Source organism: Anabrus simplex, chromosome 10, assembly GCF_040414725.1.
Source record: "Anabrus simplex isolate iqAnaSimp1 chromosome 10, ASM4041472v1, whole genome shotgun sequence".
Taxonomy (NCBI): domain Eukaryota; kingdom Metazoa; phylum Arthropoda; class Insecta; order Orthoptera; family Tettigoniidae; genus Anabrus; species Anabrus simplex.
Window position 1 is genome coordinate 59,213,206 of NC_090274.1, and position 14,066 is coordinate 59,227,271.

The following is a 14,066-nucleotide window of genomic DNA, read 5'->3' on the forward strand; positions in this document are numbered from 1 at the left end:
TCTTGTGCACCGCAACAAGTTCTCAAATGTCCACTGGATGCTGCAGACTGATGAACCGATGTTCTTACAAATTTCATTTCTACTGTTTGGATCTTACTATCTTTTCTCTTCTTAGTTACCAGCGTTTCTAGTCCGTATGTTACAATTGGTATGAAATACTGTTTATATAATGTTAATTTCATTCTCTTGGGTACTTTCTCATCCCATAAAAGCTCTCTGACTTGATGATAGAATGTTGGATTTCTCTGAAATGTCATTAAGGTTGTAGTTTGAATTGAAATACTGATCTAAATGTATAAAACAGTTTTCTGTTATATCAAGTAGGGGGCCTTTGTCTAATATCTTAAGGATTTCCATATCTTGCTCTATGATAGTAAAATTATGATTGTAATCTTCCATGAGTCTATAATTTTAACAACACAGAGCACTTTATTTGTACTTTTGTTCCAGAATTCTCAGCATGCAAAATGTACGTGCATTACTCACCTACATCACACGTAATATTTCATTTTCATTTGCAACATTTCAACCACACGTCTTCATATTTTAAAATTATACTTTTCATAAGACTCTTACTACTAGAAAGTCTAAATGATAATACTAGAAAACTTGTTTTAGGATTTCGCCATATATTTTGTGTATGTTTTGTTATGGCAGATGATGACCCCGAGTAGGGTTGAAACTAGTCCCCACCGAGCTCGATAGCTGCAGTCGCTTAATTGCGGCCAGTATCCAGTATTCAGGAGATAGTAGGTTCGAACCCCACCGTCGGCAGCCCTTAAAATGGTTTTCCGTGGTTTCCCATTTTCACACCAGGCAAATGCTGGGGCTGTACTTTAATTAAGGCCACGGCCGCTTCCTTCCCACTCCTAGCCCTTCCCTGTCCCATCGTCGCCATAAAACCTATCTGTGTCGGTGCGACGTAAAGCAACTAGAAAAAAAAAAACAAAAAAACAAAAAACAAAACTAGTCCCATGTAATGTAAATACTGTAAATACAACTTAGTATTGAATAGGTGTGAAACTCTATTGCGCATTATTTATATGTTATCTCAGTTCAGTACGGACCAACAATATGAAGTTCATAACCCTTAATTGTAATCTTGCATCTTGCAGCATATACCACTGAGAATTTGTTATATCTTAGGGCAGTGGCAGACTGAGTGTACAGTCCAGCCAGCATTGTCTTGGAGGGGCATGTCAATCCAACTGATGAGCCCAAATGGCACGTCTGGGCGAAACTCTGCAAACACTCAGTGCCTAACCATCCAAAAGCTGGTTCATTCCTGTGGTTTTTAGATCAGGGGCTGTGAAAGCCTTGTTTGGACTTGATGTATTGTGTTGGCAGTATTGGAAGCATAGTTCTACTTTTCCTTATCACCACCATCAGAACGTTCAGAATCTTCTGGATGCATTGGCATATTTGCTACTTTTTGCTACCTTATAGTGGTATATTTTGGGGTATATGTGCATAATATTTTAAACATGAAGTTTTGAGCTCTACTTAACTTTTTTTGGAGGAGGGGAGCAGACATGTTAGCAGTGTGCTAGACACTATAAGTGAAGAGTCACTCTTCCATGAATTGGTGGATATCTGTGGCTGCACTTCCTCTAGTCGCAGGAGACAATTACACCTATTACATGCTGCAATGGATCATTATAATCTGTGACTGTTATGTACTAACTGTAAACCTTCCTTCCACTCCTTCAGTGATGGAATGTGGTTCACCTTGAAGTCCGTACAGACCGTAGCAACAAGGCCAGGCTGGACCAGGGAACATGGCGTGAGCCCACCTCCACTTTCACTTGCGTTTATGTAATGTTGGGAGTGAAAGTAACACTTTATTATCCTTAGCTAGGATACTTAAATATTGGGAGTTCATTAAGTGCATACCCTGCTTGGGGACAGACAATACATTGTAGTATCGGGATTGGTAAATCTTTTTGTTACAGTAAAATTGTATGAGATATGGAAGGTCAAAATTTCTTCTCTCTTGGTTATAAAGTGGAACTAGTCTGTCAACTACCTCAGCGATGCTTTCCATACAATCTGAAGCTGAAACACTACAAAACGATCAACCACCTGGAAGCCCCGTATACCATACAGGGTCTGTCATTAAACAGAGCAGGCTTGATTTGAAAACTGTAGGTCAGAGGGAGAAGAATTCTCAGGAAGACAGAGGGAGAAGAATTCTCAGGAAGATCCTAGGCCCAGTACTGGAAGAGGGGAAATACTGGAGACAACACAACTCAAAGCTCTACTCCCAGTTAGAAAGGCTCTCTGACAGTGCCAGGAAATGGAGGGTAGCATCCTAAGATCATGTAGCAAGATTGTCTCCCAACCATCTGTTCAGCTTCTGGTGAAACAAGGAAGTCTGTACTGCATGGCCGATGGAGAATAGGAGGACTAAAATTACTGGGCCTGACACTTACAAAACAGGCAGGCTGTGTGACATATCTTGAAGAAAGTCTGATTTTAAGGGAAAACTTCTGAAGGGTAAAAAGGTACAACTGATGAGCAGGAGGAGAGGATGTGACAATACTGGATAAAGATCAAAGGCCAACAGTTAAACAAGTTTAGTCCCAAGTAAGCCAACTCAAGAGGAGGAGGAGGAGGAGGAGGAGGAGGAGGAGGAGGAGGAGGAGGAGGAGTAGTAGTAGTAGTAGTAGTAGTAGTAGTAGTAGTAGTAGTAGTAGTTGTTGTTTTTTCATTCTATAAGGTGGACAGTTATAACATTCAGATGACTTTTTCACTTTTCAGTGACACATTTACACAATATTAACTATCTTGTACATATACAGTATATACATGCAAATAAATTACAGCATTTGAAAGAATCTGACAATGTTCTTATACAATGAAACACGCCATTTTGTTGTTAACTAGATTTTGCCCGCATAATGTATGGAAGCTTAAGTTCCAGGGATTCAATCTCATTATAAGCGAACCCAAAGCAGGAGTGATGGCAATAAGCAGAGAGGGATGACCAGGAAACATTATGCTAGGAAATCATCCACTAGAAATTATGGAAACCTTTACATACCTTGGCAGTGTAATATCTCGAGATACATTAGCCACAAAGGAGGTGGCAAATAGAGTGCAGAACTCTTCACTTTTGCCAGCAAGCATGAGCACTTATCTGGGATCTCATAATGTACCAACAAAATCAAAGCTGGTGATGTTCAATCATTACTTCCTACTGATCTTAACATATGGTATGGAAACCTGCATCCTCGCTAAGAAGGACTCATCAAAGTTGCAGGCATCTGAGATGAAGTTCCTAAGGTCCACAATTCAAAAAACAAAACTGGACAAGTTAAGGAAAGACATGGTGAGAAAGGAAGCTGGGATTGAGACAACATTGTTAGATCAGGTCAGCATGTCCAGACTGAGGTGGTTTGGGCAAGTAATGAGGATGGAGCCAACAAGGCCAGCTTATGTTAACTTGGAGAGGCACGTGGCAGGAAAATGGATGGTGGGAAGGCCAAGAAACCACTGGATGGACATAGCAGATCGGGCAAGGACACTGGAGGACGTCGTTAACAGAACGTAGCTCAGCAAGACAGAGCGTAAGGGGCTCGCCAACAGTACCTCGGAAACTGGTACTGGAAAATGATTATGGTGAGGATTGTACATATGGAAATTAATTTTGGTGTCCATTTATAGGACTGATGAACGCTAGTAACTGTGTATAAATGTGTTAAGTATATTTTTAACAATGTTGGAACATGTTGACTTCTATTCATTCAGTGGAATTAGGCATGGTATCGGTTGACCATGAGGGAAGTCGCTGAACTCATTGTTTGCCTCTCTCTTTCAGAGAGGTGCTATTCTCAAGGTTAAAAATGTTATTCTTTAGCTCCTACTTAATGGATTGAGATAAAACTTAGTGCTGGGAAATCCTGGATGTTTCTAGTTTAATATTGACATATTTCATGAAAGATGGGTTAAATGTAAGTAAATGCTTTCCAGTGTGTTGAACACAAAAGTTCGATATAAATATTACACTATAACACACCTGTAAAAAACACATTATTAAACAAGCAAAAAATATACACTAGTGTTTTCTTTCTTTTTTTTTTTTTTTTTTTTTTTTTCTGACCAGAGAAGTCATTTTGCTGGTTTGACCTGAAATCCAATCTTTTCCTTTGAGATTCTAAACTTGTGTTAGGATCTGTTTCGTCAGACATACGGAACACACGACCGAAGAAAGTCAGCCTCATTTTCCTGATGACATACATTACTTTGCCCACCTTGTTATGCACTTCTTTATTTTTTCTGAGCTTCCATGTTTCTTTTTAATGGGTCCTAAGATCTTTCTCCCTACTCTTGATTTCTTTTAGGTTTCTGCTTGTGTTTTGTAAATTTTTATTTTGTGTTCAACCGACTGAAAAACTAGGTTATTGCAAGTAAGTCACTGCTGAAAAGCAAGGTTTTTAATGCTGGTCGACGTTGGAGGTCTTTCAACTCTGTTAATGACAGAGCTTGTGTGTGCATGTTTTTATTTCGTTTTATAATGCTAAGGCCATTTACTCTTTGATTGCATCCTGTGGACAGTTTTATTGCCACCTGTCATGTGACAGAATGTGGCTGGACTTGTTTTAATGCCAGGCTGAGTAGCTCGGATGGTAGACCGCTGGCCTTCTGAGCCCAACCTCGTCAGTTCAATCCTGGCTCAGTCTGGTGATATTTGATAGTACTCAAATACGTCAGCCTCATGTCTGTAGATTTACTGGCACATAAGACTTCCCATGGGACAAAATTCCAGCATTTCTATGTATATGAAAACCGTAAAAGTATCGTAGGTTATGAATATCATTATGATCCGTATTGACAAACATTCACAATTATAAGAATAAAGAAAGGTTCACTTTGTATTGAATAGGCAGACCTTCTGTTAATTATAATTGTGATCCGTAAAAGCAGTTAGTGGGAAGTAGAATTGTTTTTATTATTATTATTATTATTATTCTCATGATTGCGCTCTTTATCTTCAGGAATCTTTGCTTACTTGAACTACTTGACCCCTAAGACTCGCCGCGAGATCTTGGAACTGCTGGTGAATGGCCTGAAGAGGTTGGAGTACCGTGGCTATGACTCTGCTGGCGTGGCCCTCGACTCTGCCGATGGCAAGGACATGGCCATCGTCAAGAAGACTGGCAAGGTTAAGTCTCTGGAGGATGAAATTAAATCCAGTAAGTATTAGTACCTAAAAGTGTGTAGTGTTCAGTGTTTGCCAGATGACCTTGTTTCAACTCTGATCACCTTAACTTCATAACACCAGAATTTTAGACTTTCTTTTTCTTCTTTATTATATCAATTTTATTTTAAGTATCTAGGATCCTTTGTCATTATGATGCAACATCATATGCGGACTTAAAACAAGACATCAACATTGGTTGGATGAAATTGTGCCTCAGATGGAATCGTATGTGACAGGATGATCAAATTGAAGAGCAGGGTGTATAAATCTATTATCTGTCCTACTGTTCTGTATGTCTCTAAATGTTGGAGCAGGAATAGAAAAGGATGTATGATCAACAACTGCATGTGACTGAGGTGTGTACGCTGTAGTAGTCTGCTGGAGTCTTACTGAAATAAACACCTGTGTGGAATGTTCAAGTTGACTCCTCTTAGTGAAAATGTAACGAGATGTGATGAACCAAGCAAATGAAGAGGAAGGGCAAAGATGACTTGGAGAAGATCTATTGAATCTGACAGAAAGAAAGAGTATCAGAAGAGGTAGTTGTAGAAAGAAAAATACACATTCTCGGGACTAGATGTTCCGACCTGAGAACCTAATTGAAAGGCAAGCGTTTAGCCAAGAAAGATGATTTCTGCTAGGGTACAGTGAAGAACTTGGTGGCAACTACAGAGGATAGGATAGACTTTGGTGCAGCACATGTAGTGTAAAGGTGGGTCTACACTTGTATCTGTATCGTGATCGGCCTTGTGAAAACAGAATTCTGTATCAAGATCGTGTATCAAATATGAAACAATGATCGGATCGGTGATGTTCCTACTGGGAGTCGGTCTTTTGCCGTCGCATCAAAGGGAAGATACGCGATACAGATATGGACAGTGTCAACGGAGCGTTTACCCGATCAACACTCCGTATCATCGCCTCGTGTGTTGTGCATGCTCAGAGTCCTGGAACTTCCCTTCATCCCTACCCTATTCACCGTCCTTCCGACTTCATTCAGTTTTGCACGAACCTTTGTTTGGGGATTTTCCGATTTGAAGAAAAATGGATTCGGTCCATGGAAAATGTTCAACAGTTAATAAATTATCAACAAAAAGACCATTTTGTGGGACCCAAAGGATCTGCACCATTGTAATCAGTTGAAAAAGAATAACGCATGGGAGAAAATAGTGAAAAGACATCGGGAGCCCTATCGAATTGTGCCAAAAAACATAATAAAAATAATGTGTATCTGACTTCGGCTCGTAGAAGAGCTGGCTATAGCTGGAGGGCCAACACTCAACTCATGATACAAGACCGATGTATGAAAAACACCTGCCTCTGTGGATCAGTGGTAGAGTGTCGGCCTCCAGATCCCAAGAGAGCGGGTTCAAACCTGGCAGAGGTAGTCGAATTTTTGAAGGGCAGAACAAAGTACAATCGATGCTCCATGTCATACGATGTCGGCATGTAAATGATCTCTGGTGACACATTTGGTGTTTACCCGACAAAATTAATTAAATATCGGCCATAGACGCCCAAGAGATTTTTGGTTTACTCGGTCTGCCATCTAGTAGCCCTGGAGTAAAAACAGAACGTCGAAATTGACAAGCAGACAGCCAGATGGCATCAAATCGAAATGTACATGGTAGCTGAGGCCATATGATGATTATTATTGTGGAAAACTAACAGATACGCATAGATGATACAGATACAGATCGGGTAGCCTTGTCGAAATACGACTGTATCATGATCGCATATCAATTCTTCATACAGATACGCTGATCTGATACAAGTGTGGACGCACCTTAAGAGGCAGCCAAGAACCCTTAGCTACTCAACAGGCTTGGGCAACAAGCTGGTCTGTCAGTATCTGTTGATATCTGTTGCAACTATTTGGATTGATTTGTTATACTGGAGATTTTTAGTATGGCAACAAGAACAGAAGCTGTGTGAAATGCTGGGCTGAGTAAATGAGATGGTAGAGCGGAAGCATTCCGAGTCCAAGTTACGGATTCAATTCTGGCCCAGTCTAGTTTTATTTGAGGTTGCTGAAGGGCATCAACCTTGTGTCGGACTTATCAGGGTGTGAAAGGGCTCCTGTGGGGCAGGATTCTGGCATCTCTGCCTGTCCCAAAGAAACCAATACATTTCAAGTTGAATCATATTTTCAGAATGTATTGTGTGTTCAAAATAGATTGCGCTTGGCCATCTTAGGTAATCTGGCTCTGTTGACAGGGAGAGTAGCATGCTAAATCTATGCCTCTCAGTTAGCCAGTTGGTCATTCCTTGGTGAACTGTGTTTCCTTCTGCACTAACGTTGTTTTTTCTTTTAGTTTTGAACAAAATGTCTCTAGCTCACGAACAATTGACACAAATTCTATTTTGAATTAGCCCTATGTTTTTGCATTTGCTGCACTCATAAATTCTTCTCTGAAATTAGGTTCTTCTCTGTTGTTAAGGTGAGACTAGTGTGATGACTGTATTCGGTCCACTAATAAATTCAAAGTTGAGCTATTTCAACGAGTACCTGCTGTCACCTATCAACTGGGATAAAGAAAACACTAGCACCTCATCACCAGTGTTGAATATCATTACTTGGATTAATTTGAACATGATTATATTGTTGGAATATTCGCACCCTGCTGTTGTCACATGAATGGAGCCTTTCTGACCAGCTTCCTCGAATTCTGTTCTTCTCAGCCTCTGACAATTATATGTACGAGGGTGAATCAAAAAGTAAGTTACACTTCCAAGTTATTGCCATTTATGAAACCACCTACACATCGGCAACACGGCTATGGCAACGTACAATACAAGTTCACTTTTCCACATAGTCCCCAAGAGACTGTAAACATTTCTCAGAACGGTCAACCAACTTTTTGATTCTGGATGCGTAGAAATCACCTCCGGTGCTATAAACCTAGAGACAGCTGCTTTCACCTCCTCACCGTTTCGAAGTTGTCGTCCAGTGAGATCCCTTTTCAGCTTACCGAACACATGATAATCGCATGGCACTAAGTCAGGACTGTATGGAGGATGTTGCCATACCTTCCACTTGAATCGCTGCAGCAGTTCGGACATTTGGTGGGCTGTGTGAGGTGTTACGGTATCGTGCAACAAAATCACACTGGTGCACAATTTTCCCCGCCTCTTTTCTTTTATTGCATTACACAAACGGTTTAATATTTGACAGTACTGGACGTTGCTGGCATGATATTCATCCATGAGATCCGTGAGTCCGGCGTCAAACTGCTTACACCACTTTACAATATCTGGGCGAGAAATTGCACACTCACTATATTCAGCGATTTCACAATGGATATCCATACAATGGATCATGTGAGCATTGCACGCACCTCCAATTTAGAGTGAACATCCAGTTGACGCGCCATTGAACCCAGCCCGCTCTGTACACACAACACGATGGGAAACCACACCAACCTTCCTATCAAATGTGTCAGCAGTTACTGTAGCTTGTTCTGCATTGGCCATAGTCACGGCACACTGCATGCTCTCGTGGCGAGCTAGTGTAACTTCTTTTTTTATTTGCCCTCATACCTATTTTTTGTGTGAGTGTTTCTGTGCTGTTTTCCAACTTTATCTATTCTGCTTATTTGTACTCTTGGGTTTTTCCTTTCCAGTACATCTTTAAAATATATGGACTGAAAACTGACCTGCAGGATTATGTTCAATTTCATAAATCAAGTTGAAAATGTACAGAAATGAATTAACAATTAATTATGATAATTTAATATTCCTACTCTGGTTTTCACTTTTAGGAGAAAAGACTTTGGATTTTGAAGGCGTTACTGATAGTCATGTTGGTATTGCTCACACCCGTTGGGCCACCCATGGTGTCCCCAGTGAGGTGAACTCTCATCCTCAGAGGTCTGACGTCAACCACAACTTTGTTGTCGTTCACAATGGTAAGTTTATTTTCCATTAGTTTTTTTTTATTTAGTTTGTAAAAAACACAAATCTTGGTCTATAGATTTTACTTATAGTATTCTTATGTAAATCGCTAGAAATCATGTTGAAACAGAATACATGAGTTCTACAATTCTCTTGGTTTTATATTACCATATTATATTTACCAAAGAAATATGAAAGGCTTGGACTTTTCAGAGCTACATGGGAAGAAAATCACAAACATACTAATATATGCCATATCATTATCATAATTTTTTTTTTTTTACATAGTTTTTGCCCTCATTCGAGCACTTTAATCAGTCGTATACATTAAAGTCTAATAGTATTAAATAGTAGGCTTTTCAGTTTCTTTTTCCGCTCCCAAAACTTCTTCATCCTGTTGGACCTGGCTGCCCTTTGGTTATCAGTAACGGTGTACTTTCTTCGTTCAAATGTTCATTAGTGTTTATTCCTTAGACTCCTCTTCGCTTCTCTGCCTTCAATTTGGAGCATTGATAAATTTAATTCTTTTAAATTTAATAATAAATTGGAGTCCAGCTCTTAACTGAATGATCAGCTTCGAGACGTTCAGTTCCAGGATCCCTGGTTTTGAAGCCTGGCTGGATTTGAGATTTTAATATTGTCCGGTTAATTCCTTTGGGTTTCTGTATTTGCCTCCATACTAACACGGTGAAGCTACGGTGGCTTAAGTCATATTTGTTCTGTTGGAAAGGATCTACATTACAGGTGCAGCAATACTGCTGTCATAACTGTAGAATGCATGCAAATGACCTGTTGTGGGCCATCATCATCATCATCATAGCTGCCTCTGTGGATCAGCGGTAGAGTGTCGGCCTCCGGATCCCAAGATAGCGGGTTCAAACCCGGCAGAGGTAGTCGGATTTTTGAAGGGCGGAAAAAAGTCCATTCGACACTCCATGTCGTACGATGTCGGCATGTAAAAGATCTCTGGTGACACATTTGGTGTTTACCCGACAAAATTCATTAAATCTCAGCCATAGACGCCCAAGAGAGTTTCGGTTTACTCGGTCTGCCATCTAGTGGGGGCCCAGAGTAAAACGGAACGTCGAAATTGACGAGCAGACAGCCAGATGGCGTCAAATTGAAATGTCTGCACACGGTAGCTGAGGCCATACGATTATTATTATCATCATCATCATCAATTCCCCTTTTCCGGATGACACTGTGTGGGGGCAAATATGGTTCCTCTCCTCTTCGTCCTGTCTCTCCACCATTCCTCATCCTACATTGTGTTCCAGTCCAGATTCTGTTATCCTGTGCTGTTCTTTAGAGTCCATCTGTCGTAATCTCGGTCTCTCTCGTCCTGTCACCACAACTCTGCTTAGCAGTCGCAGACCAACTACTACTACTACTAAAATGTTTTCATTCCTCCCCTGAAGGGGGAGGCGGGCCTCCTAGACGGTGACGCCGTCTCTCAGGCTGGGAGATTTGTGACTGTGAAGGAGATGGTCGGAGAAGGTGAGGGGGTTGGCGGCCATGGCCTATACTAGGAACTATCCTAGCATTCGCCTTAGTGCAGAATAGAAAACCCCAGAAAACCATTCTCAGTACAGTCGACGATTGCAGCCAGCCGTACTACTACTACTACTACTACTACTACTACTACTACTACTACTACTACTACTACTACTACTACTAAACGTTTTCATTCCTCCCCTGAAGGGGGAGGCGGGCCTCCTAGACAGTAACGCCGTCTCTCCGGCCGGGAGATTTGTTATGGTGAAGGAGATGTGCGGAGAGGTGAGGGGGTAGGCGGCCGTGGCCTATACTACGAACTGTCCCGGCATTCGCCTTAGTGCAGGAGAATGGAAAACCACGGAAAACCCTTCTCAGGACAGCCGACGGGTGGGACCAGGCGTGAAGTCCGGCACTGTGCCCCAGGCCCGTCTCCCAAATGCAGAGGCGTAGAGCCACAGTAGAGCCGTGGTCAACTTTCCTCTGCTCGGTTGGCCGATCAGAGTACAGAGCATATGGGACAACAACCGACGTCCAGCCGTGAGGAACCCGTCGCGTTAGCAAATAGCAATTGCTAACCTGCTAAAGGAGAAGTGAATTCTCTGTTTTCAAAAATATGCACTCCCCATGGAGATACAATTTCAAAAATGGGTTTCATGGCCACAGATCTTAATCTCAGGAATAGAACCACCCAAAAGCTGGTTCTATTCTTGAGATTTTAAAGTTGTGTTCTGATTTGTCATTTAGTTTTTGCACATTTAGCTCTTTTCATTTGTCTTCATTTCTCTCTCCATCTCTCCCTGTCTTCTTTAACATACTCCTCAGGAATTTCATTTCAGCTGCCTGTACTCTACTCTCATCTCACTTAGTCATTGTCCAGGTTTCTGCTGCATGTGTCATTATAGGTAAGTAATATTCCTTGTACATTACTTCTTCAGCCTTCATTGGTGTATCTTTATTCCATATTAATCTCCCTACCTGGTGGTAGAAGGCAGGTACAAGAAAGAGTTGTATCTTTCTACAAATTTCCATATTCAGTCTTTCATTTTCTGTCAGTTCACTCTCCAAGTATTGGAAATGTTCTGTTATTTCCAGTTCCTTGTCCCCAATTTTGATAGCTCCTTTTCCTTATTTACTTCCTCTACTTGGTGTTCTCCCTAGGACCTTTCTAGCTGTCCGTAGATAAAGTAGATATGTGCTACTTACATATTATTTCAAGTTGCTTTACGTCGCACCGACACAGATAGGTCTTGCGACGACGATGGGATAGGAAAGGGCTAGGAGTGGGAAGGAAGCGGCCATGGCCTTAAGGTACAGCCCAGCATCTACCTGGTGTGGAAATGGGAAACCATGGAAAACCATCTTCAGGGCTGCAGACAATGGGGTTTAAACTCGGTATCTCCTGAACACAAGCTCACAGCTGCGCGCTCCTAATCACATGGCGAACTCACTTGGTTTACGTAATATTAATACATATTTGATTCATTGTGTCTTCCAAATTAAAATGTAAATACTGTAAATTATTTAAATGAAAAATCTTCGTTATTATCAGCGTGATTGCACGAGTTACGTCGGAGTTTAAATGTGTAGCTTATCACATAGTGTCTTGCACGAGCGGTGTCTGGATTAGTGTGGAATCGCATGCGAACACTTGATTCTGTGGGACGTAACAAACTCGTCTGACACTCTACAGCAACCAAATGATTATGAACGAGCAATAGAACAATAGAAGTTCAAAATGCTCTGTTATGTCTTGTTTGTGATAACAATAAAATAGTTCAATTTTGTAGTTAATGTTTACCTGTCTAATATTATTATTAATGCCTTGAGTGGAATAAATTGAAATGTTATATTCATTTTTTACATAGTATTTCCCACCCGGCTATTCTTTCCTGCCACCCAGATGACGAAAATTTCTGCGGAGAACATTGTGCTATCCTTTGTACATACTTCTTTGTTCTTCATCGATACATTTTTATTCCATATTAATCTCCCTACCTGGTGGTAGAAGGCAGGCAGAAGCGCGTGCACGCACACCCACACACTCTCTCTCTCTCTTTCTCTCTATCTTTGTTCACCCTCTCTGTCAGATTTCATCAATTCTCTGGACAGAGCTTTTTTATCTTTCTACAAATTTCCATATCTTCTTTCATTTTCTGTCAGAACACTTCCCAAGTATTGGAAATGTTGTATTATTTCCAGTTCCCTGTCCCCAATTTTGATAGCTCCTTTTCCTTATTTACTTCCTCTACTCATTACCATTGTCTTGCTGGGATCCAACATTCTACGACTTATCCACAGAGGGAGCTACCTTGAGGGATTCTCTTGCAGGGATTTTTTTGCTATGTGTTTTACGTCGCACCGACACACACAGGTCTTATGGCGACGATGGGATAGGGAAGGCCTGGGGAGTGGGAAGGAAGTGACCATGGCCTTAATTATGGTACAGCCCCAGCATTTGCCTGGTGTAAAAATGGGAAACCTTGGAAAACCATCTTCAGAGCTGCCGACAGTGGGATTCGAACCCACTATCTCCCGGATGCGAGCTCACAGCTGCGCGACTCTAACTGCACGGCCAACTCGCCCGGTCTTGCAGGGATTCACTGAGAATCATTGCTTATGTTTATCCAGTCCAAGTAAGTCCCAAGACAGAAGCCACAGTTGCCATTGTCATAGTGAGAAAGAAACCATTGGAATTGTCTTGGATGCTCCAACACCACCACCAACATCACCACAGTAATTAAATTGATTTGCCCTCCCACCCTAAATCTCTCTCTCTCTTTTGATTCATGGAATGTAATTCTTGCTGCATTTTATGTTTTCATTTGGGGGGGGGGGGGGGAGAGGAAACCCCCATGTCTTCAAATGTTTCCGAAACAAGTGAATTATTAAATGTTGTGTTCTGCAGGTATCGTGACCAACTACAAGGACGTGAAGTTGTTCCTGCAAAAGAAGGGCTTTCAGTTCGAGTCTGATACCGACACTGAGGTCATTGCCAAGCTTGTGATGCACATTTACACTCAACACCCCAACCTGTCATTCCGGGAGCTGGTGGAGCAAGTCATCCAGCAGCTGGTAAGCTTCCTGTCTTGAAATAAATTTGTAGCCCTGGAAGTGCTTTATGAAGATATTAGTAGTTCTCATGGTTCTGCCCACATTAAAGTCAGAATTAATTAGATATGAACACTGTTGGTAATATTAGTGAACAGTTCCCTGCTCCAGTCAGATTTCATAAATTCTGTTGGCCTCTGCATCAGTTCATGTGTCCATGGCAATAGCCAGGATAATTTACTTTTTCCAGAATCTGTGCTTCTGACAGATCATGCAGTGTATTCTCTTTTAAGTGTCCCAAGTACATACTGTATTTACTTGTGTATTAGACCCCTTAGCTTTTTGAGACAAAGAAAATGAAAAAAAAAAATCTTGCATACAAGAATGCCCCCCCTCCTCCAATGTAATTCTTCAGGGAACGACA

General features: G+C 41.3%; 1 protein-coding gene across 3 annotated transcripts in view; it reads left to right on the forward strand.

The window, feature by feature from the left end:
• The window catches only part of LOC136882406 (glutamine--fructose-6-phosphate aminotransferase [isomerizing] 2), a 211,509-nt gene that overhangs the window by 102,612 nt on the left and 94,831 nt on the right, over window positions 1–14,066 (forward strand). For all 3 annotated transcript variants that reach the window (XM_067155038.2, XM_067155039.2, XM_067155040.2), the window contains exons 2-4: window positions 4,998–5,195; window positions 8,965–9,111; window positions 13,500–13,666. In XM_067155038.2, the coding sequence (XP_067011139.1) occupies window positions 4,998–5,195; window positions 8,965–9,111; window positions 13,500–13,666 (512 nt within the window). The remainder of the gene's footprint in view (window positions 1–4,997; window positions 5,196–8,964; window positions 9,112–13,499; window positions 13,667–14,066) is intronic.